This window comes from Bradysia coprophila, unplaced genomic scaffold, assembly GCF_014529535.1.
Source record: "Bradysia coprophila strain Holo2 unplaced genomic scaffold, BU_Bcop_v1 contig_211, whole genome shotgun sequence".
NCBI classification, from domain to species: Eukaryota; Metazoa; Arthropoda; class Insecta; order Diptera; family Sciaridae; genus Bradysia; species Bradysia coprophila.
The window spans coordinates 484,000-509,326 of NW_023503474.1; the positions used below are offsets into that span (position 1 = coordinate 484,000).

General features: G+C 38.6%; 3 protein-coding genes and 1 long non-coding RNA gene across 5 annotated transcripts; 2 read left to right on the plus strand and 2 right to left on the minus strand.

Annotated features, from left to right (window-relative positions):
* Positions 1-373: 373 nt before the first annotated feature.
* Positions 374-1,138, plus strand: LOC119075430. Its single transcript, XM_037181868.1, has 3 exons — positions 374-548; positions 623-709; positions 843-1,138. The coding sequence occupies exons 1-3, from the start codon at positions 494-496 to the stop codon at positions 1,073-1,075; spliced, it is 375 nt and encodes a 124-aa protein (XP_037037763.1). The 5' UTR covers positions 374-493; the 3' UTR covers positions 1,076-1,138.
* A 716-nt stretch (positions 1,139-1,854) lies between these two features.
* LOC119075478 lies at positions 1,855-7,832 on the minus strand. The gene is made up of 2 exons (XM_037181928.1): positions 7,384-7,832; positions 1,855-3,230 (listed from the first exon to the last, which is right to left on the minus strand). The coding sequence occupies exons 1-2, from the start codon at positions 7,482-7,484 to the stop codon at positions 1,892-1,894; spliced, it is 1,440 nt and encodes a 479-aa protein (XP_037037823.1). The 5' UTR covers positions 7,485-7,832; the 3' UTR covers positions 1,855-1,891.
* Positions 7,833-8,794: 962 nt separating this feature from the next.
* Positions 8,795-9,153, minus strand: LOC119075481. Its single transcript, XR_005087404.1, has 3 exons — positions 9,097-9,153; positions 8,953-9,036; positions 8,795-8,884 (listed from the first exon to the last, which is right to left on the minus strand). It is a non-coding gene; the product is annotated as an uncharacterized LOC119075481 (long non-coding RNA).
* Positions 9,154-13,257: 4,104 nt separating this feature from the next.
* Positions 13,258-17,923, plus strand: LOC119075480 (small integral membrane protein 14). Of its 2 annotated transcripts, none has more exons than XM_037181930.1 (5): positions 13,258-13,429; positions 13,796-13,884; positions 16,250-16,295; positions 16,370-16,530; positions 16,613-17,923. In XM_037181930.1, exons 2-5 carry the CDS (start codon positions 13,813-13,815, stop codon positions 16,649-16,651), a joined length of 318 nt encoding a protein of 105 aa, XP_037037825.1. In that variant the 5' UTR covers positions 13,258-13,429; positions 13,796-13,812; the 3' UTR covers positions 16,652-17,923. The 2 variants fall into 2 exon arrangements, with proteins under 2 accessions (XP_037037825.1, XP_037037826.1); XM_037181931.1 differs by lacking the exon at positions 13,258-13,429 and adding an exon at positions 13,506-13,562.
* The last annotated feature ends 7,404 nt before the right edge of the window (positions 17,924-25,327 follow it).

Here is a 25,327-nt window from a genome sequence, read left to right on the forward strand (position 1 = left end):
AGCGAATACTCTTACTTCTACACCATCTATAGAAAAGATAATGTCGAAAAGAGTGTTCACCCTTCGAGGTCAGTTAAATTAACTGGTTTGTTCCTAGTTAACTGGACTTTTACATACAAAATTTTGACGATCACCTATCGAAACCAGCTTAAAAGTAATTGGTAATTTTTCTCTCCTTTAACACTGTATTGTCTTTTGCGACGTGAGTCGAAACCAGTCAAACTCTTGAACGCCCAAGAAGCCCTTTCGTAGTGCTTTTGATTCAAATTGGTTTTTCTCTGAGTGCGCAGCGCACAGACGGAAGGACACGCGTCGTTCAAAATCCCCGACAATTATTATAGTAATTATGTACAAGTAACGGAGTGAATTTGCTATCAAAGTAACCTCAGAGATTGCTGGAGTTAAAATAATAAAACGAAAGAGCCGAAGCAAGCTGATTGGAAAAATAGAACAGTTTTGAGAAAACACTGAAACCGCATAGTATCGAAGGACAATGAAGCTTATCGTTCTGTTAATGATCGCCTGTAGTGTACTTCCAGCCATGGAAGGTAATATTATAATCGATTACTTGCCTCGAAGTTGCATCGATCAGTAATCGAAAATTTATTTATTTTTTCGTCAGCAATCAAGTGCTACTCGTGCAATTCCGTTCTACAAAATTGCGACAATGTTAAGGATGGGGACAAATTCGTGGTTACATGCCCCGCAAGTATGCTTATTTGTACAATTCGGTGATAGATTGTCCAAGTTCTCAGATTCACGTTAACAACTGGAATCGAGGCACCGGACTGTTGCTGATTACTTTAGGGATCGTTTCAATTTTGATTTCCGTTTTTTTGTAGGTATGCCAATGTGTTACGTTACACGAGGCAAAACTGGAGATTTAACTGTAACAGAGCATGGTTGCATATTTGAGCATAAGGCTGGATGCGAAAAAGCAGAAACTGGGAAAATGAAAGGGGAAATATGTTGGTGTAACGAGGACAAATGCAACGGATCCAATAATGTGGCAACGTCTTCGATTGTGTCCGTGTTGGCGTTAATTTCGGTGATCGTTTACAGTAATTGTTATTAATTTGGGCTAGGCGCATACCCTAAACATCTTGGTGCAAATCAATAAATTATCCCGTTAACTAATCGCGGAAACGAGTTCATAATTTACCCGTAGCAGAAACTGGACATTTTAGCTGAGAAACTCTGGAAGTTTCAAAGCCTCCATGAAAGTAAAGCCGACGCGTCTGATTTTCGTGAACGTTCGAAGCCTCCATGCAAGCAAAGCCTGATTTTCGTGAACTTTTTCTAGACACGAACTATTTCTATGATGGTTGCAGCGTAAGAGGTGAATTGTGCTACAGCAAAAGACAAATTCTTTCTCAACGACTGTAGGAGCGAAGGTAAGCTGCTTCAATGTAGTGACCTACTCGACATCAGTTGTCGATGTTTGCGTCAGTTGTGTCTGTTTCACGTGGCCCTCGTTAGTGCATTTGTCACGAAAAATCGGACCGACTAAAATTTCCTTTGATTTCCGTGGACTGGACAGGAAGGGACTGCCTACCAATAGGCGCTGAAAGTGAAAGAAAGGCACCTAAAAGCTCTGTTGAAGGTCGACAATATAGCAAATTCAATAAAATTACTAAAATCCAAGTCGCCTCCTATGGCTATAGTAGTACGGGTTCTTTGGGTAATTTTGCCAGTTCCTGTAAAACGAAATTCTCGAAAGAAGTAACTGATTGTCGATCCAACGTTTTTGTTGCGAATAACATTTTCTTAGGAAGTCTCGATCAAGAATGGGGAAATTCACTAAACGCCCATTCTTAACACTGCATTGGAAGTTCAATTTAGAATTTTTCTGGCGAAAAAATAAATTTTTATTTCAAAAGCGAAAGACAGATTATGAATCGAATCGCATTGGTTGTGCGAAAAAACTGTTCTCTCTGTAGCGTATGCAACGAATGCCAGCAACTGACACACATCCTCGAACTAAGTCCTTTCGAACCTCTAGCAGTTCCAGCTTCGGGAATGTGTCCCGAATAAAAACGAACAATTGTCCATCAACAACACCTTCGTAGGTCAGCGAACGAACGGCTTCATTTATTTCTGCAGCTTCACCCACTGCATTCATTGAAATCGGCGGAATCCTTTCTCCATTCGGTCCATAGTCGAAGCAGTTGATTCGTAACTTTTCCACCGGTGGAAATTTGAGATCTTTTAGATTTGTGTGGAAGGTGACCCGAATGGTAAGAGTCTTCAACTTTTTCAGATTCATTACGATCGATTGGAAGTAGCTCTGTTTGTATGACACGAATAACTCCAAATCCTCAAGATTTGGCAAGTTTTTTATGATTTCGTTCGTCATATATTCCGTGCTGGTCGGACTCATTCCATAGTTTGCACCATCATATAATCTTAAATGAATAACCGATCTAAGCGGTTGCAATACCAGTTCATTGCATAAATCATGCACACTTCCCGGCATCAGGTGCAATGTTTTCAAATTCTTCAAATTTTCGAACACGATGGTTAGAACCGGAAGGACGGGTATGTGACCCAGCTCGACCGTCTCGAAACTGTTCTCCTGATTCAGCAGGAGCGCGACTATACCATCAAAGTCTGTAATCGATTTGTAGTCCAATGCAACGTTTCTTAACGCTGGCATCATGACAGATGTTCCCATACCGAACTTGAGCGCTGTGTTCGACGCTATGCGACAAAAGTCAATTTCTTGCAGACAGTTTTGAGTTGAAAGAAATTTCAGAACTGCATCTCGTGTGAACCGTTGCTGGCGGCAAATTAGTGTGCAAAGCTTCGATTTAGTGAAGCACTGCAACAGTCTACCGTCCGTGCCATCACACACAGACAATTTTTTCAATTGTTCACAGAGCGGCTTATCGTCATCGTTCAGTTGCACATCCCATCTGTCGCTCGGCAGTAACTTCACAGTCACCGAAGAAAGGTACAAATTTGTTAGATTCGGAAACGTCTTCAGCAAATTGCTAAATGCTAGCAAGTGGAACAATGCGTTGGTGATGGCTATGTCGGTAACAGTGCACGCGAATGCCTGGTCTCGATTTTTGAAAAATGCCAAGATGATTGGAACTCGTACGTCTCGTTTCAAGTAGATGTTGGTGAACTGTCTTCTGGTTGGAATCAGGTCACGACAAGCGGGCGCGTTGAACGTCCGATTTAGATGCAGACTCCATTTGAAGCAGTTTTCGGTGAGCGATTTCCATCTAAAATTAAAGAAAAGTATGGCAATGATCAGTGCAGTTCATCATTGACGAGTGGCCACGGCAATATTACTAATTCTGAAAAGGACGGAGGTGTTCATAAACTGATAAAAATGGTACCACGCATATAAGTGTGACATACTTTTGCTGTGTATAGTATACGTCGGGTATGAATGGTTCATGTAGTAGGGCTCACTAGCTGCATTTTTGATTAATGCGTGAATTTTTACCGTTGATAAATATGCTTTTGTGGATTCCAAAACGATTAAGAGACTTTGAAAAAGTTGCCTCTAGCGCCATCTACATCTGATAGAAGTTTTAGATGCAGACGTAACTTCGATGAATTTCTGTGTAGCGGCAATCGAACCTCCCATATATTTTGAAATTTGCTTGAAATTGGGTCCCACCACATATCTCACATCACAAATCTTACGTCCTTTGATCCGCAGATGGATTGTTTGGTATTATATCATTTAAAAGCTTAGGGTCTGAGCTAAGCGTTCAAAGTAATTTGAGACGTTTATGGAATTTGTAGGGTCTGTCAAAGTTCGCCGAAGGAAGACAATTTGCAGATTTTAGCAGATTTCGGGAATCTAATATTTTTGTTTCAATCGAAAAACTGATTTTTTTTTGTTTTTAGATGATGTCTAGCATTTCCAGTACTAGTCTCATTAAATTTACAAAAAAAAAAATTGCCGAAACAAATTCGCCATGCCAAATCTTCAATGAAAACTAGTTGCCTGTAGCGGAACATTCAAAAACCTTTTCATCGTTAAAATATTGGAAATTGAACGTGCAACGATAATAGCGAAGAAAAAAAAAAATTTTTCGAACCAATTAAAAAAATTAGTCAACTTTCACCTGAGTTTTAAAATATCATTTTTAAGAAAATTCGGAAAAACTGCCGGAAAAACGGAATTTTTTTGCATCAATAAAAACTTTGAACCTTTAGCTTTCGTTTGAGCTCAATATCACCTGTGTAGCTTCGATTGCCGCTACACAGAAATTCATCGAAGTTACCTCTGCATCTAAAACTTCCACCGGATGTAGATGGCGCTAGAGGTCACTTTTTCAAAGTCTCCTAATCCCCAAATGCATATTTATCAATGGTAAAAAATTCATGCTTTTATACCAGAGAGATGCTAAGATAACGTCCCAGCCGTCGTCATATTAGCATCTCTCTGTTTTATACTCAGTGTTTGCTATAAGCTACTCGAGCGTCTCATTTACGACCGAATATATGACTCGATCGATGAAAAGGTTCCGGCAGAACACGCTGGTTTCAGAAAGGGGCGCAGCTGCGTCGATCAGATTTTGGCAATGACCACATACCTTGAAACTGGTTTCGAACGGAAAGTCAGAACTGGAATAGCTTTTGTGGACCTGTCATCAGCCTACGACACCGTCTGGAAAGATGGTCTGCTAATAAAATTTATCGACGCTATTCCATGCTCAGTCCTAGCACAGCTCCTGGAAAATATGCTGACGAATAGACAAATCGTAGTTGTTATGAATGGTGAACGAAGCACAGCCAGATTTTTAAAAAATGGCCTTCCTCAAGGCTCGGTGTTGGCACCCCTCCTCTTCAACTTATATGTAAGCGACATGCCAGATACGCAATCTCGGAAATTTGGATATGCTGACGACAACGCGCAAGGATTTCAACACAAACATCCGAAGTATATCGAACACACACTCACAAATGACCTGGCTGTCCTGGAAAAATATTATCGTGACTGGCGGCTGTGCCCAAATCCGGACAAAACAGAGGTAAGCTACTTCCACCTTAATAACAGAGAAGCTACCGATAAACTAAACGTGAGTTTCTGTGGAAAATTGGTAAAATTCAATCCGAATCCAACGTACCTTGGCTTCACGTTGGACAGGACACAAACGCACAAAGCTCACCTTGACAAAGTAGCTCAGAAACTCAAGTCCCGCAACAACTTAATACAGAAATTGGCAGGTTCCTCATGGGGTAGCAAAGGCGACACACTTAGAACAGCAGCTCTAGCACTGGTTTATGCAACGGCCGAGTACTGCTGCCCGGTTTGGCTACGCAGTTCTCACGTTAACAAAGTAGACGTACAGATAAACGAAAGTCTAAGAACGATCTCCGGTACACTGAAATCAACTCCAGTGCTATGGCTACCCGTCCTAGCGAACATTGCTCCTGCTAATATCCGTCGTGAACAAGCTCTCATGCGTGAATGGACGAAAATAACGGTGAATGCTTCGCTGCCGATTCATGAAGATTTATCCTCCGCACCGATAACCGCCAGGCTGAAATCCAGAAACCCGATCTGGAAAGAGCCTTTTTTCAGAGACGAAAATTTCATATACGATGCTAACGAGAGGTGGCGAGAATCCTGGAGCTCAGCCAACATTCGAAACCAGCATCTCATCAACGATCCGACAATTAAACTCAACGGGATGGACAAAGACCGGAAAATTTGGGCCCAAGTCAATCGTTTTCGTACCAGTCATGGTCGCTGTGCAGATACTCTTTTTAAATGGAATATGAACAGCTCACCAAACTGTGATTGTGAAGATGTCGCCCAAACAACGAACCACATAGTGAATGATTGCGACACGAGAAAATTTGCTGGTGGACTTATGGAACTCCACGAAGTTACGCCCGATGCGACAAAATGGTTGCAGCTTATGGACATCAAGTTATGATTTTCCTTTGCCTAATGACTAAGAGAAATGTTTTCTTTTCTCGGTTCTTTAATGTGATTTATGTTTATGCTCATGTATCAAGCCATACGAAATAATAATAATAATACCAAAATGTACTAAAAAATTTATTTTGTTTAACTAGTGAGCCCTACTAATGCGGAGAAATTGAAGTTCAAAGTGGAGACTTGTCAATTTAGGACAATTCTTCATTATTTACCTTATTGTAAAAAAAGTCAGGGGATCTAGCACTTTTTCAATGTAGGACGGTCTTCTGTTGTGGACGGTATTTTCTAGGCAATTTCGCGGGCTAAACAAGCGAAAGTGCCTAAAATAAGCCGTCCACAACAGATGCGTATACAACTTTTCGTGCTGAGGGCCTAAATTACGAGAAAATAACCATTTCGGCTACCTTTTTCATCGCGTCGTTCGCTTGAAATTCAAATTTTAGTCACACTTACGGCGTGAATTCCTGCTAAGAAAAGTTAGGGTGAGTAAGGTACGATAAAACTGTCCATATTAAATACGTTCCATCAAACTCTAAACTTCGGTCGCTCAGTTAGTCTGAATTATCATTCCGCTTTGTCTCCGTGCACATGACAGTTGGGATTTCATACAATAGAGTACATTCTGTACTTTTTGATTAAATTTAAGACCAAATTGGGTCGATAAAACACATTTCGTTAAATTGTGCTAAAAGTCTTTATTTACCGACCACGGTTTTAACTACCAAGTAGTCCTCATCAGAGTTCTTTATTGAGCACATTGTATGAAATGACAACTGTCACTTGACGGAGACAAAACGGAATGAAAACGGATGACTGTAACGCCACCTTTAGTCTTGATTTCTACTCACAAAAAGAACACTCCGTTTTCACTTTAAACAATAGAAAAGAGGAGACGCGGTTTAGCTAAACGGAGGCAAAACTGAGTTGTTCCTTTTTTGTAAGTGGAAATCAGCCCTTAGTATCACCGTACAAAATTGTACGCCTAAGACTAGGGAAATTTTTGCGTATTTTAATAGTGGTGGCAGACCTGATCGAACGAGCTCGATTTTAAAGAGCCAATGCTGTAAAGAATATAATACAAAGATGCCCTTTATGATTGAATTGTTTGGTTCTGTCATGCGAATTGTAAAAGTTCAGTCAACAAAAAAATAGTCCGTGTAAGTGCCGTGAGAGAGAAAAAATTGAAAAATATACATTTTTGTCTTTCACACAGTTTGTGTACCTTTTTGGTAAAGATGAGTACATAGTTCGTGAAAAATGTATGCAAAATCGACCGCTGCAAAACGCTTGCAAAAAATGACACAAAATGTATGAGCCCCCAAAGTCAGATATTTTGCAAGTACAATGTAAACATTAGGTTTACACCGAGCTTGCAAAATATTTGACAGATAACTCGTACGTCATATTTTGCATGGTTCCATTTTTCACGATCTCTGTGTGCTAGCCTTAAGTAAAAAAACAATTCTTACCTTTTACAAACTGCACTCACATTCAATCGTGATCTGTCATCGAGAAACTTGAATATTGTCAAAATGAGTTCAGCCGGTAAATCGACAATGCCGCGGTCCATAATTTCGAATGAATTTTGTTCAGAGTAATTATTTGTTCGACTGATTTGCTTAGAAAAATGTAAACAAATCGTACAATCTGACTAACGATAAGTTTTTTTTTTGTTTTCTCTATATTTCTCCTTAATTAATAGGCTAATTATTCTTCTGAATTCTGTTGATATGCTATTAATTGCACTTGTTGTGTATCGTCGAAAGTTCACCAGTAAGTTGCCAAAAATGTTCAACAAAACTATTACGATTACAAACACTAAATTTGTATGGAAAGAAAATCGTTTTTGCTAATACAGTAACTATTAACAGAAGTGAATCACAACAAATAAATCGCATAAGATTGAACAGTGTCATAATAAACGATGAAGTTTACCTTAACTGACGCAACGCAACGAAATATCAACTTTATAATCCAGAAGTTTGCATAAGAAAAAATTGGCGGGCCTACCTTCAGGCTTTTTTCAATTTTTTGTTAGCCTAATGTTTGTTATGGAAACCCATTTTTGTGGCGGAATCGATTTTTCATCAGCTGGAAAAGCCATTAATTTATATGAAAAATTTCAAAATCCAACATCTACCAAACCATTTAGATAAAAGAGACTTTTTCGGAGAGTTAGAGCTCGTACATACAAGAATCGTATTTCATTCACTCACGGTAACTTTTGACGCTCAGCTAATACTGTCAAAGTTAACTGTGAGGTTATATTCTCCACACACGGAGACCTTGAAAATGTCGGCGTCGGGCACATGACATTTTTTAATTGATATTAGTAGAGGGCAGCCCCGTGATTCAGAATTTTGAGATAAACGAGAGCTGCCTTGAAGAGACCTGTAGGTTTGTTCCAATTAACTGTCAACCCGAACTTTGACAACACGACACGAACGACAACGATTTCATCCACAGATATGAACATAACCTAAACGTCAACCAATTTCTTCGTTAAAATTTTTGTCAACTTTAAAGTTGACGTTAAGTTGCCTTATGTGGATGAAGTTTGGCATTTCGAAATGACAACAAACCTATACCTCAGACAGACCTCAGTACCGTTTAGTAGAACCTTTTCAATTACCATAATGCACTACATAAAGTAGAACAAATATATCCAGCCACTTGAACAATTATAGTAGATGTAAACTCCATCGAAAGCACCTGGCAGGGTAATCAGAAGGTATGGAAAATATTCGCATACTTAAAGTGCCACTCTGTTTTTCTTCTATTACCCTTCTAGGTGCTTTGCTCCATCCTGAAATATGATGTAAGAAGTGAAAGATTTTTGTTTAAATTTAATATTTTATCCAATACAATGTCTTAGTCATGCTGATTGGTAAACTTTGCGAAATGATCCGATTCGCCGGCCATGTTAAATTGAACGCAAATGAGTAAATAATTCGTCAAAAAAACGAAAAACTGAAATTAACGAATGTTTACTGAATCGTTTCTACTTCAAATTAACGAAAATCAGATCGTCAACATACGCCAAAAAGCAGCTTCAAATCAATTACGAAACATCCCAGTGCATTGAAGACATAACGATAATTATGCAGTGCTTTGAGAGAGGACTGCAACAATGTTAGTAAAAAGGGCTTTCCGTTTCTCCGTTCCTTTCAACACAAACTTACAAAATTATTGAAAAGCGTCCGTATTCTGCTCGACTTTATCTTGTTCTCGATACACAGCCCGGTCACTCTTAGTACAGTCGCCTGAAATATTTTTGATGAATCTCATAATTTTTGTGCGAATTTTACACGAGCATTTACCCTTCTATGGACGAGGTGGCACAGCCAACACAACAGAACACAATAAACGATGTGACTCCACATCAGTATCACGAGCATTCCTTGCGTCAACGACCTCAGACTGAATATCATTAGGTACGATCCTTCTCCGAAGAAGATGAAATCTCTGGTAACATTCACAATGATCGACCAGCCGAAGCATTTATTGAAAATATCGATCAAATCGGTGATGAGATCGTGGTACTGGTTGAATTCGTTCAAGGATAAATGGGGGCACGAACCGTACGATTTGCGAACGTTCTCCAACGCTTCGAAAAGGGTGAAGATGAGGAAAGCGTAGAAAATTATTTGCAGCGACTTGACGGAGGCCAGTAGATTTGGAATTTCGAATTGAAGTGTTATGAACGAGTGGATTTTCGGGTTGTTGAGCCACAAATCGTAGATATAAAGGGATTGTGGTATAACGTTGAGTGAGGCCAGTAGGAGAGCCGACATAGGTATCTAAATAATAGGAAAATAAATTCAATTCACGAGTCTATCTAGAAGTCAGTGGTAAGAAACACCCTTAGGCTCGTTATAATTTCCAATTTTTCTGTCAATATGTCCAGGTTAGATATAGGGTTCGTTTGAGCCGAAACAACAACGTTCCTAGCTACAGAGGGAATAATAACAACGAACTCTAGAGGAGAATTCCAAGGTTACTTAGTGTGGAGGTAATGCCGTATATAACCGACTCAATGGTACGAAAGGCACGAAAGTTAAAAACAAAAAATGGAATAGAAAGTCGGCTCATCTGTTGTGAGATAGTCAACCATTTTAAACCACATTAGCAACGAACTTATGTGTTAGGCCGCGCATCTGAATGGCATTACCTGCACACTACATATACCTTGGAGAATTCGATACATCGTTAACCGATATCTCCGTGATTTGCATTGGAACCTTTCAAGCTAGGAACATTTTTGTGACTATTTCCGAGGCCAATTCTTTGTATGCTGCAACCTCACCCAAAATCCAAATCGTCTGCACGACGCCACCAGCTGAAACTTTCCCAAAACGGTTTCCAACCGAGCAATGGTTTCGAAAAAGTCAACATGCCACCGGACGTTTACTAACGTCTCAGCGTAGCAAATCACTGCGTCCAGCGACACCATTATCAAACGCGAGTACGACACAAGACCGTGAAATTCGGAAATGTCCCAATACGGTTGGACCGTCACCTGGATCACATTGGATAATGTGATCAACGTGACGAGTGTCGAGTAGATGTACCAACCGGTGTTCCGTGTGAGATGTAAAGAGTGCGAAAAATCGGATCGAATATCAAATGGATAAAAGCCGAATGCTCGAAAGCAATACAAAATGTAACGAATTGTTTTTGATTCTTTCATGGTGTAAGAGGTGTTCAGTCCAACCAGAGAAAGGAATTGCTTCTTTATGACCGCGTGAAGATGTACTTTGTTCTATTAATATTCAACATAAGCATAATAGAGGTGCATATTCAAGCGTGACGCAGTTCATTATCAAAATCATGTTTACGCGGGAAGTGTGTAAACAATTACGTTTATTAAAAAGCCAACAAAAAATTTCATGTGCCAGTCAGTCAGTGAACGATGTATTTTTCGACAGGCACAATGCTGAATAATTTAGGCACGATTGGTGAACGGCCAACCACAAGTTCAGGCTGAACCACCGATCTAACTTTCCGAGTAAAGTTAGACCAATACATTCTCTAGCAACTACATTTAATAGAGGGGTGAAAATACAACGTAGCCTTGGCATTTTACATGTGAGAAATTAGGCTACAAATTATACAAACAAAGGAGGTGGTATTTTGGCAGCGTCAAAACGAAGTTTGTTTGCTAGAGAGGGTATTGGTTAGGCGCCTATTACGGTGTTTAAGTAGAGGGAATTCTCGGGGTATAGCTGTCACAATAAAGTGAGCTGAAAATTTGAATTTGCGTGGCAGTATATTTTCATGTGAAAACAATTTTTCTTCGTTTTAATTGCATGTAGATGTAGTGTGTTTGACTTCAAAACAATTGAATAGTAAACTATAATCTTTCATTCGGTTGAATTTGTCTTTCCCAAATTTTAATTTTGTTTGCAAAATACAAAACAAATTCAAATTTTGCCTCCTGTTTTGACAGCTATATACCCCGAGATCACTTACACTTTAATTGGTCAAAAAACTCTCTGCTTAAACACTGTATTGATATCTCGCCTAAATGCAGACCAGATAAAAATGCATCGTGTTTACATACGAGTCACTCAGTGTGTACGTCATAGCAACCACTCCAAACTCACTGCAACTACCCCAACTATGAAGGTTGAGTGATCTTTAGGACGTTACCAATGCGATAAAAACGCTGCAAAAGGTAACCGCTGAACCCATATGTAGGATTACCAAAATCAGAGAACTGCTCCTAGCTTGGACACTGAATTCACAAGTGTCGAATTGGAGGCTTTCGTTATAAGAGCTAGCGCTAACAGAACTAAAACCAGTTATATATCTTTACCTCGATCTTTACTCCTAATATTTTCTACGTTCATGCTAGGAGCAGTGCTGTGTCAAAATTCAAAACTTTCTGACAAGCTTCGTTTTAGGGCGTTGCCTAAATGTAGTAGGTTATCCATATACGTATATAATGCGTAAATTACTGCCTCACTTTGTCGCATATCTTTAAGCCCGAAAAGCAATTTGACACTGCTGACAATTATTGTTGTATTTTCCATTGATATATCATTCCAAAATTTCACTTTTGCGGTTTTTGTGTTAAAACACGAACCAGCCGAACTCTATTTTCTTCGAATAAGATGTGGACTTTGGGGGATTTGATGATAACCAGTCTAAAATTCGGGCATGTTTCAACACTATGTTTCCTCAGAAAACTCGAACCCTTTCTTTCGCATTATAAAAGCCCCATTTGTTTTTCGGACCATCAAATTGACAGCTGTCAAAAAATTGTATCGAAATTGCGGTGATTATAAACCCTGCAAAGTAATAAAAGGCGGGAGAATCGCAATAAACAATCCAAAACATAGCATAATTTGTCGATCGCAGCAACGCAAAATTGATCGTGTGTTTTGGACCTAACGCGACCTAAACCAAGGTTCTGAAAGAACAGGTTAAGACGGTGTTAGGGAATCTCACGCCGCGTCATTCACAATAACTCACAAAGTGACATCTTCCTTATACAAAATGTGTCAAAATGTGAATTATTGTGAATGACGCGGAGCGTGATTCCTAGCAACCGTTAAGACACTTTCGAGTTGATCACGAAGGCGGTGTGATCAAAATTTTCCTGTAGCGCAAACTAAGTTTGGAAGATTTTATATGACGATTTCAAAGTAACAAAAAAATTGACTTTTCAAGCAATATGTCTCTTCCAAGGCCGTTCAAAATTCGTTTATACCGCCGTACGATGGAAGAAACCTATATACATGTCTGAATTGTCAAGATTTGTGTTTCACCCGCCATCGTAAGTGTCTTAACTAAACAGCCTCTATACAAACAAACAACAGTGGCCGAGTCGTTTGTCGGTGCGGCTTATTGCGACAAAATGGTTCAGAAGAAGAAGAAGAAGAAGAAGAAAATTAGACGAAATAAAATGATTGCGCGACAAAATCCAAAAATCTTGTCCCTGAACCAATCTGTCGGATTTTAAGTGTATAAAAAACCGACTCGTACACTGTTGAGAGGTGTTTGTTTGTATAGAGGCTGTTTAGTCTTAACCTGTTCTTTCAGAACCTTGACCTAAACGAACGTATAAGTTGTTTATGGTGAAAATTTAAAGTTACACGTTCAACAATAAGACAAGCGAAATCCGTATGTGCTCCGGCCATAACAAATTTTGTCATTTGGCATTGGCAATACCTAACAGTATACATGTCATATCATTACAATTTATTTCGAATTCAAAAATTGTACGCGTGATTTCAATGTGGCCGCTCTAACCAATGTAAACCGTGTAAAATTCGCCTCACATCACCCACACTCACACATGCCCGCGTCTCGCTCTAGCACTAAATGTCATCCACCTGTCACATTTCATCGTCGCCTCTCTTTTTTCTAATTGACCACTTTTCAGTGAATCTGTTTGTTTACTGCGAAATTTCCACTTCGATCTAATTTTAATTCGTACACAACATTCGAAGCAAAGTATTACGTGTCCCATCAACTGGACCAGAACGGTTATACGACAATAAGTTAGTGGTAAGTGAATTTTCAATTGCATTTTTTTAGCGATGCATGCATACTGTGTACGACACATAAATTGTTGTGTTTTTTGTGCCACGAATGGTTAGTCGGAATAAAATTATCAATTTCCGTGATCCAGCTGTTTAATGTTTGTAGCTATTTTTTGCGCTTAGCGATAAGACATTGAGATCAGTTTCACAAAGTCAAATGGTCGTTTGGCTCTGATTAAATTTTTAATTTCTAACTTTAAAAGCCATTGAATGTGGGTGTATCTTACGAATAATGTCTCTATGTGTGCTGCATAGGAACAACAACCATTGATCATTACAACAACCAGTATAGACAATTATAGACGAATAACAAAAACATTCTTCGTTTCAGATTAACACATCGAAATAATGGCAGACGAAGAATTCGATCCTTGTGAATGCTGGAGTCATGAAATGGCTATGCGTCGATTGCTTTCTATGGTGAGAAAATCCATCTAGTCTTTCCAATGCATATACTGTTTATGGTGAAAGAACACGAGCTGATGGGATCGACAATTATGCTGCGTCTTACATTGTAATTCGATATTCACCACAGGCTAAACAATGGAAGACGCAGCATTATTGTCGGTCTCATCAACGCAAAAATTGCTCGTATGTTTTAACGGCGTTAACGGGAACCCCTAACGAATACAATTCTAATCAGTAGAGGATTAGTGTCACGGTTCGTCGATTAAAAAATATTGAGGTCACCCGTAGGTACCTACCGCATTCATTTTGTTTGACAATTTTTATGGATTCGGAATTTGCGACAAATGGCAGCAATTAAACAGTCGTGATATCGATGCAATAATACTAAGCCCAAATTGATTTGAAGAGGCATGCGCACATCAGTGTCCCCGTCTGATAAATAGAGGGGGGCAAGCATTGCTTGGGTATTTTTAATCACTAAAACAGCAATGACTTCAGGGGTTTTGAACAACAAAAAATTACACATTCCTTCAAACGCATGGGGGTTGTTCAATGATCTAGCGCGAGTGGCTTGTCGAGCACTTTTTTCTATTAGGCGGAAATCACACGAGCAATTTTGTGTTGATGGGATCGACAATTATCCCGCGTTTTCCATTGTAATTCGATATTCACCACAGGCTAAACGATGGAAAACGCAGCACCCATCAACGACAAATTGCTCGTGTGCTTTCGGCTTTATGAAATTCATCGAGAAAATCCATGAACAAAATTTCACGCCTTTTGTAACTGAATCTTCAATAATCTCATTGATCGCACGGAACCCAAGTTTCGGGTGAATTCGAGTGCAGCGAGTACACGTGATTGTGGCACTTACGATTTCGATTCTTTAAGTGTTTCTGGGAGACCAGATTTCATAAACTTAAAGCACGAATCGCACAGTCTCCGTTTTGAAAACGGTTCATAAATTGCGAATGTGTGTGCATAGAACCTTAATCGAATTATGTTGTTCGTCTAAGGTGTGAACAAAAATGAATTTTGGAAAGAGATCTCTCAAGTAAAAATAGTCTTTTATCGTAACTGTGCGACTAATGCTAAGAGAGAACTCTTTGAAACATTTTTCAAAAAATTCGCCGTTTTCATTCCGTTTTGCCTCCGTTTACGCAGAGACATTCAACACGATGCAATTCTCTCACCGTTTCGTACACAGTTTTCTCTCAAAAATTCATTTTGATTCACTGGCTTTTGTTTAATTGTCATGTAAATGGATGAACCGATTCCAAACCGGAATGTATTGCAATTTATGCTTAACACTTGATTTCTACTTATCAAAAACGTACTCAGTGGGATAGACAAAATTGAATTTTTTCAATTTTTGCTTTGTTTATTTGACAGCTCGCTATCTCACTGAGTATTTTTGTTGAGTTGAACAAAACTTTTTGTTGCTTGTTTTTGTTGTTCCCACGCAGCATTCTGTTTTGTCTCCGTTTACGTCAACCACGCCTCTTTCCTATTGTTAAAAACGATCTGTCGAGTAAACGAAGCCAAACGGCATGCTTTTTTTGACTGCGATTGCAGCTTAAGTATGGTTTCCACTCAACAAAACGTACTCAGTGATAGAACCGTGAGAGAGCGAGCTGTCAAAAGAACAAAGCAAAAATTTAAAAAATTTAATTTTTACTCTCACACTGGTTCTTTGTAAGTCGAAATCAAGCTTTAATTTAATCAGAGGCAAAAAGGAGAACATTTTTGTAAACAGAGGCTCTGTGATTCAATTTTTGCGATATCGCTCTCAAAAATTCATTCTTGTTCACTCTATAAAGTAAAATTGGGATGTACCGTTTTAGAAAACGGTTCAATCGTTTACATGACAATTAAATTAGATTCTAAACGGATTGCAGGCGAATCGGCCGTCACGAAATTTTCTCCCGTATTTGAAAATGTTTCTTCCCGTCCAAGATTTTGACGTTCAATCGATTTCTTAAATAATGCTTCTCATGGCTGGGATAGAACACGCCAGAGGCATATTTTTTTCAACAATTTTCTCTCTCATTTCGGCTCTCAATTTCACATATATTTTTGACGTATTGGTTGGATTTTTATATGGAGTTTATCTCCCATCGGTTATATGTAATCAATCTGTTATCGTCAGGCGTGTTCTATCCCAGCCATGAGTGGCCGCGCTTATCATTTCTTTGCTATGTAGACATTCTCTTTACAGAAAAGAATAGAAAATGCCGTCGTACCCTATTGTAACAAAATAGATGCTGTTTTCCGGGAAGATTGATCACTGGTCACAAGTGACAATTTTCCCTTAAAAAACTCCTTAACTACTCATATCTCATACATCTGAATGATTTTTTTTTTAAATATTTTTCAGCTTCGACAAGGTCAATCCCAATGCACAGACACCGAATGTGTTGATTGTGAGTAATTTTTGCATTTGCAATTTTCCGTTCAAATTCCGAAATAAAATTGAAAAAAATTATTCCCAATCAAGTGATAAGACCACAAAATGCTGCGTCAACCGAATCCAGCGACGATAACAATTTCATGTTTCTGACCATGCTACTGATTCTCGCTTTGACGCTGTACGTTTTCCGACCGATGGCCCGACGTCGACAAGTAGATAACAGCAATAAGCCGTCTAGCAGTGGCGAGGTAAATGACTGAATTTATAGGAAAAATCGACATCAAGGATTCCGGAGTGTCAAACCAAACTTTTTTTTTTGCTGTTTTTTAGGATGATGGCGCGGGACCACCACCACCGGCAATACACTGAATGTGATCTTGAGGACTCTCTTCGTTGTTTAATTTAATTGAATTTTTTAATTGTTATGTCGCCTTCAAGACAGCAATATCTCCACTTGTTCAGTATTTAAGCATGAAAGTGTCCCAAATTTTAATTTTCTCTCTCTCTCTCTCTCTCTATACCTCTGGGTTTTAGTTTTAATTTGCGGTTTGCACAATTTTTTTTCCTTCACTTAGTTAATTCTTAGTTCATTCAATGATGGGCGGGCTACATTGCATTGAAATGCAGGTGATTTGGTAAGAAGCAGAGTTCATTAATTGGAAAAGAAAACATTCCTAAGATTCTTCAAAGCGACCTTTTATTCAACCATCCTGAAATAATCTCTTCACAGAGTCCAATTAGTCCGAAAAGAAATTTTCCCTTGAATATCAAGAGAAAGGAAATTTTGAAAATATTTGGAGACTCGTTCAAATTTGAAGGGTGGGTTAAGGGTTAGAATTGCTCACTAATAATTCGTGGAGAATATACCACTTCGCGCTGTCAATTCAAACTGCGTTTCAGTGCGAAATTTCAACTGAATCAAAGTTGTGTCACAATTTTTGTATGAAAATTACAGCTTTGTTCATACCAAGGTTGCATAGGATGAGGTTTCGCCGATCGCTATTTTGACACTGTGGCCGTATCGCAAAAAAAACCATGGTCGCTATCGGTAACTCATTTCAGTACAAAATTTCAACTGAACTAAATCGCGCTACAATTTTGTGCTAGCTATCGGCGTACCCTCTTCGAATACAGCCTTGAGTTATACGATCTACTGTCACAAAAAAAATCAGTGCCGACCGAATCACCGAAATTTTCATGCGTTTCCAGTCCAATTCATCAAATACGCTCTGTATGATAGTGCACGTACGATGAATTAGATTGAAGAACACGAAAAGGTGACAGAAGAACACATAAAGGTGACAGATGAAAACAAACGATTTTGGTTGTATAATAGCAAAGACATCACTTTACAACTTCACATTTTAGAAGAAAAAAATGAAAAACTATCCGTGTCAAGCGCATACCATTAACGGTAATAATAATTTTAATCAAAAACGAGAGGGAAAGTGGTTAAACTTTACCTCAAGTTTTTGAGTAGAATATACCTTACTTGACAATGTGACCAATGATGGAAATGACTTTTTGTGTGTTTACCGACCTCGGTTACGCCTCGCACCAGAAGTACCATTTCCATCATTTGTCTCATCGGTAAGTAATTCACTATCTATCATCACAGATATTACATAGACAATTTGGGGGGTATAAGTTTAGAAATTCCTATATTCCGACCTACCGGGCACGATCGATATTGCAAAGATGCACAAAATAAATAAATAAATAAAAAAAAATCCGCAATATTTTACGATTAGAATAAATAATTTAAGGTGAGCACACAGTTCCTGAAAAATGGTTCAAAAATGACTGAAAAATAGTCAACAGGCTGAAAAATATACAGTCCACAGTTACCAATTTATTTTCAATAGTATCCAAATACTGCGCTATTGTTAACTTTAGTGAAATATAATTACCGACAGCACAATATTTGTATTCCATTAAAATATAAATTGGTAACTGTGGACTGTATTTCCACACATTTTTCAGCCAGTGACCGTATGCTGTTTTTCGACAATGTTTCAGGAACTGTGTAACTCATCTTTATTTGCAAATTGTCTCGCAGAGAATTTTCGTTTTTTCTTTTTGTTTTAACACGTTTACGATTCATGAATTGGGTTTGGTTTTTGATGGATTTATATATATTTACACATAGTCAATTATATGATATTTTTTGCTGTTGATAAACTTTTATTTTGTTCAGATTTTTCAAGATTTAACGAAAAATAAATCTAAAAATGAAAAAAATGGACCGGCGCCGGTGTGTGATTTAAAAATTTTTTTTAGCTGTAAGTCCCTGAACATGTGGAAACAAATCATTCAGAGGACGATGGATCTAAACTCTCGTTATTCAGTAGCGGTTTCCATAAACGGTCGAGTTGTCTGTCACCCTATCTGTTCAAAGGAACTAATCTCCTAGCAACCAATACCACATACAGATCTGACAACGAACTGAAACCAAATTTCAAATTTTACCGTTACAAAGTATATAACGCAGAAGAGTCAGGGGTGGGCATCAAAATTGTGACGTAATGTTACGGGATCAGTAGTACCTTTGTACCTTTGTTCAAAAGGCGAGTACACAGTTTGTGAAAAATGACTGAAAAATCCACCCTCAGCAAAATGATTGAAAAATTACGGCGCGACGTATTGAATGTGTGATAATTTATTAGTTGAAAGGAAAAGGAAATATTTTCAACTAATAACTAACCTCGTAACTGAGCAATAAATCACATAAAACAGAAATTTTATTTCACATGTTCGTGCCGCAATTTTTCAATCATTTTGCAGAGGGTGGATTTTTCAGTCATTTTTCAACTATTTTTCACGAACTGTGTACTCATCTGATCTGCGATCTTTATGTAAAAATATTTTTTTTCTGCATTACAGTGAACGACATCTCAAATGTCAAATTTTTCTGATAATTTTATTGTGTCATTGCAAATTCACAATGACATTCTCTGAAAAAAATGACAGTGAGACATTTGAGATGTCGTTCACTGTACTTGCGTAAAACTTGAATGACACTCAAAGGCGAGAAGTTTAAAGTTGGCGACATGCATAACCTTATCGAATGAAGAACTTGCGAGTGTGGTATCACCATCAAAAGCACAATGAATCACCGGCCAATGTGCCAACAACGCAAACAAATTAGGACGAACAGAACGTTTCACTTGTTCGACAGATTCTACCAATCGGTTCAAAGATTACAAAGAAAACGAAATGGATGCGACGGCCAATGCAAATTATTGACCTCGAAACATTGATGAGCAACGTTTAGGAATAAACAAATTTATCTTTTTATCTTTCGCGTTTTTTGCTATGTAACAACGCACTTCAAGCAAAAGTGATTATAGTCGACAGCTGCCAAATAGAGTACTATTTTGTATGAAACGGGTTTTTACAGTGTTGTACAGTTGTGTGAAACACTATCAAGTTTCTGTACCCTATTTAGAGTACCACTCATGCTTACCACTCATGCTTGAATCCACGCGTTTAGTGGTATGGTTTGTAGTGCAATAGTTAGAAGAAAATTTTTACTTAACATTTCACACAAATGAGTATGCCAATCGATAAAAATCCATAAAAGATGCAAACCTAGCAAAATCTGGCTCTTATTCTTTAAAATCAACGTTTGAATGCGAATTCCCATACAAAAATTCAAAATATCGGAATCGACCGCTTTTTTATGCAGCGCTACAAACCATACCACTAAGCGCGTGGATTTCTCTCACGTTACCACCTCTTACTAGAACTGAGTATTACACATCCAACTATGCGACAAATACTCATTGTTAGGAAAGATGAACACCGTTCCGCAAACGACGTTGGCGTAGTTATGATTTTCAGTTGCTATTCCCATGTTTTTCGTTCAGATTTAATTTAGTTTGAGAATAATTGTTTCAATTTGGTTGTCTCTCCGGGACTTGGAGTGGTCTTTTCTTAAGACTAGGTAGAAACTATACTCAAAAAATTATAAATAAAATTGAAGTGAAGGTGTAGTTCCCGTGCTCGAATCCACTGCCAGACATGTCTAAATCTAAATCTAAGTCTAAATGTGATGAGTGGTGAAGGCGACTTTGCAAGCGGAGCGAGATAATATTTTTGCATTTAACCGAGCACTGGACGAAGGATTGTTTTGAAAAATATCCCAACAACATTTTTATGTGCCAAGACAGGAATTGAACCCTAGTATGCAATTTTCAATATTGAATTTTTTCATCTGTCGAATATAATATCACATTGCAAAGGCATAAACAGCTTCTGTGTAACTTTCACCCAACCTCCTGATCCATCTCCACTTCTTTCCCTTTGATAGGTTACAGAATTACACGAGCAATCATGCTGAATGATTCATTTATTTTGTATGTCAAAAAATTTCCATTTCCATTTTTGCAGATGTTCAGGACACGACGCCCTCTTTAGGCAGTCTTCTATACTGCCGTACAACGTTAAAAAACTTAGAGAGAGAGAGAGAGAGAGAGAGAGAGTAGAAATGTGTGTAAATTTCTTCACACAAAATCTTTTTATCTCTTTCCTTTCAAGGCTTCCGCTTCGTAAAGTTGTACGGCAGCATAGTCGCCTTGTTTTAGATAAATAGTTAAATATTACACCGCCGCTTTATCAGCCACAATCAACATATAGTAAAAGTCGCCAGTACGATAGGCATTCAGGAAAGATTCCTCCACCCCATTCGCTAGATGTGTTGACTGTGATCGGAATTCAAAATAAGGTATAGCAGAATCGGTAAGGTTTTCGACTTTTACCGGGACCAGACCATTCGCCGAAAGTGCTTCGAAATATGTTTTCAAATGGTGCACATTACATCCGTAGAATTTATCAATTGCCTTGACGGATTGTGATTTTTCTTTTGTGCCATACGTGCCTGTGACACACACAAACCGACCACCAGTTCGCAGAACTCTGGTATGTTCTTTGAACAGATCAAAAAGATCTACGTACATGCTGGACTCGTTGTTCCACACCAAACGGATAGATTCGCTTGGCAGGCCATTTGCCAGCATATTTCGGAAGTGAAATTTTACACGATTATCGACGCCAAACCTTTTCGCTTGACCATTTGCAAGCTCTGCTTGTCGTTCAGAAATTGTAACTCCGTCAACTTTGCATCCAAGCCTCAGATTTGCCATAATACTTGTACCACCTCGACCACAGCCAGCATCTAACAAAGCATCAGTCGGCTTTATGTCTCATAATTGATCTAGGACGTAGCTTGCTTGCGCAGTTTCCATACGATGAAGCTCCTTTACCGTATGTTGCAATCTTGTTTCCGGATCTACAATAGACCGAATTGACCGATCGTAATCACCTACACCATAGTGATGATGACAAAGTCCATCCACGTCGCCGAGTTTCCAGTTGACGTCATAGCATTCTGTATTGTAGTAGTGCTGGACAGCTTTCTGAAAGCTGTTTTGGATCACATCATGCTGAACGTCTATGTCCTTACATGTCGGTGTGAAGGTTGTTATTTTTCGACTAGTCATCTGAGCGACGAATTTGGAGATATTTTTGCGTCGTAATAGTGACACAGCCATAGCTTATTGTTTCGAATCTATTCACTTTTTACTGATACAGGCCTACCGAATGCACGAATATATATAATAACAGCCATGCCCGATGTTACACGCTAGACACCGCCAATCAAAAGGTAACTAAATAAAGTGTTCAAATAAGACTTTGCATATAGCGGATTACATTGCATGCGGCGGAAGTAATTACATTACATGACTGGATCATCTCTGTGATATGAGCTGAACTCACAACTGTGTTCTTCAGCTAATTTTGACAAGTTAAGGGTGTGTATACCCAAGCCGAATACAAGGTATACAACCGCACGACTCAATATAAAAGTTTCCAACGTATTTTGCTCAAATAGCTTCAAAACCATCACAGATTTCAATTCAGAGTCTAAGTTGCGAAAATGCACGCAGACAAAGCACTCCATTAGATCAGTGTCAAATAGCGGTTTCTTCTCTCAAAAAGTGTCAAATGAGTTGTCAATTTCACAAAGCTAACATCAAAAGATGTTTCGTTCACAGAGCCGCCCCTTGAAATGTATGAAGATTTGTGTGGCGTCTCACCATCCAATGCTTTTTTTTGTTCGATTTGAGGTTAGCTTTGTGAAAATGACAACTTATTTGACAGCTCAAACGACATTGACAATGATCTATAACAGGCAAAGGATCAGATTTTATTAACTGTCATTTGGCCGCTTATTTTGTATGGAATGTGCGTGACGCAGCGGCATCACACCAACATAAAAAACTGAATTTATACGAGAATTTTGGACTACTGCGTCAAAAAGGCCTCTTATTTAAATTCTGTTCTTTTGCCTGTTCTTGTTCTTGGAGTGCGTTAACGGAGCCCAAGTTTAGAGTCCGAGTCTGAGGGCAGCGCAAGTTCACTTCATATACTTAAACTGTTATGATGAGAGAGAAGGAAATGGAATTCAGACCGCTTATTTTAACTTGCCTTGTGGGATGTGTCAATTATTGATATTATATGCAAACACGCAATGACAAGTCCCGCGAGGCAGGTTATAATTTATAATTCGGACTTCTCGCGCTGATCATAACAATATATACTTTGGGTCACCTGTGCATCTGAATTAGATGTATGCGCCGAGGCAGTGCCGGACTGGCTCAAAAAAGCCCTTCGGGCGTTGTATGAAGAAATTTTTCAAAAAGCCCTTCGTTGTCATTTATCCATACAAAAATCAAATTGCCTTTCAGGAATCGCCCGAACGCCCATAGGGCCAGCACTGCGCCGAGGCTCATTAAATCGGAGCTACTAAAATAACTATTCGCAGGGACCTTTTCAAGGAAAGTCGTCAGCGATTGTCGATTAGCCAAATGTCATTTGCACATTGTATGCTTCAAACACCCCACCTTTATCCTACAGATCGGTTTAAATCCTTCAAACACCAAGCGCCGGCGCACACCTATAATCTGAGTTAATGCTACCTCCGCAACAGTTCATATCCTTTAAAACCATTATTCACATGTCAATAGAATCGTTCATGGAATGAACCAACGCACTCAAAGATCAGGCACGCATAAGAGCAGTGTTGGTATAATACAACGTAAAAAACTAAATTTATAAAAAAAAATTCTGACGGCTGCGTCGAGTGGGTTTCTTATTTTAAATCTGTTTAAATTTGAGGTCAACATTAACGTAATGACAATTTTCCGCATGGGTCAGCAAATAAATATATCATTTTTGTCTACGGAACAAACCGCTTGTTTTCAATTCAAAGTAATTTTATAGTGTCTGTAAGTCTAATTAGTGTACATAGTACATATTCATTAATTGTAGTAAAAAGCGTTCCAAATCGAAATACAAACAAATTCAATGCTAACGTTATTGGCGGTTGTTTATGAATTGTTTGGTTCTATTCTTCTAAATAATTAATTCTATTTCAAACTCAGTTTAATTCCATTAACATGTTAAGGCCAGTTCATGGTCGCATATATCGCAAAAATGTATGCGAGTATGAACTGGCCTTAATCTTTTTAAACTAACAGCCAAGCCAATGTAATCGAATAAATTAATTGAGTGCTACGCATTACACGTAAACACCGTATTATCAACACCATATCGACCCACGAGATTATAACTGGAGGTTGGGAAACCCAGTTAGAGTCGCCGGAGTCGCCACAGTAAGCGATCACAAGGATGATATAAAAGCCACGCTATGTTGTAGTTGCATAATTCTTCCAACGAGCGTAACTTTCTACTAAGGCCACCATCGCTTATGTCTCGATACTCGTCTTGACGTTTCTAGCAACGAAGGAGGAAAGCGTTTGAAAGGTTTACATATAAAGATTTTACACTCAAAGTGTTCGTATACTCGCTACGACAACATTTTCGATCACAAACACGGCATATGAGGCATAAATGGAAAGCTTGGATAACGTACGCTTCAGAGAGCATTTTAGTTGCACATTAACAGTCATTACCGACTTGTCATTAATTTTCTGTAGATTTTTACTCCTCTTTCACTTCACTTCCATTTTTATCATTTTTTCTATTTGTGGATTTTTGTCAAAAGTAATTACCCGAAAGTAATTGACCTCAGCTTTCGAAGCCACTCACATTCAGATCGCGCATATTTAACGGCCGTAAAATGAGTCTAAAAAACCAATCTTCCTCTGAATACCTGCTACCAGCAACCACAGTTGTATCATAGCCCTACGTTAGTGAAGGGCCGTGACGCAAGTCCATTCACACTAAAAAATTTGAAAAAAAAAATTCCGTAGAACTGAGGAACTCAACTTTTTTGACTTTTCTTCCTCCGCTCCTACTACTCCCCACTTATTTTAGAGCGAGTGTCCATACGAGTTCAACGAGCTATCAGACGCTAATCATAAATAATCAAAAATCTTCTTACAAAAGAACTGATAACGTACAAAATCACTCTTACAGTGACGCAAGCCACGCACAAAAGAACTGATATCGGTTGGAGTGACGCTTACAGCTCCGACTCGCAAAAAGAAAAGCAAACATTTTACCGAAAAAATGTAGAAAAAAAATTAACAAAAAAAGTTTGCGCCACAAGTGACAAATGTTGTAATAGTGAAAAATGCGACCTTAAACAAAGCAAAAACGGGAAAAAGCCGAATCATCTGCCGCTTGTGATGCAAACTTTTTTTGTAAATTTTTTTTGCGAGTCGAAGCTGTAAGCGTCACCCCCACCGCAATCAGTTCTTTTTTAAGTGGATAAAAGGACTTGTGCCACACCTCCACTGTAAGAGTGGTTTTGGGCGATAGAGGCTTCTTTTAAATTTCTCAGACCAAGACGCTATATCAAACGCTATATCCATCACAAACGAAATGGATCCGATTTCGATAGGTGGTTTCAAAAGAATCCAATTCTTCTTAGGATGTCTCGATAAAGACTAGTCATAAAAGTAAAACCCAAACGTATACATTCATAAGCTAGCCAATCTTAATCTATCAATCTCATAGATACATCGACAGTCTCTCATCGCTCTGGGTCTCTGATTTGAAAAATTTCGCGAACTTTTA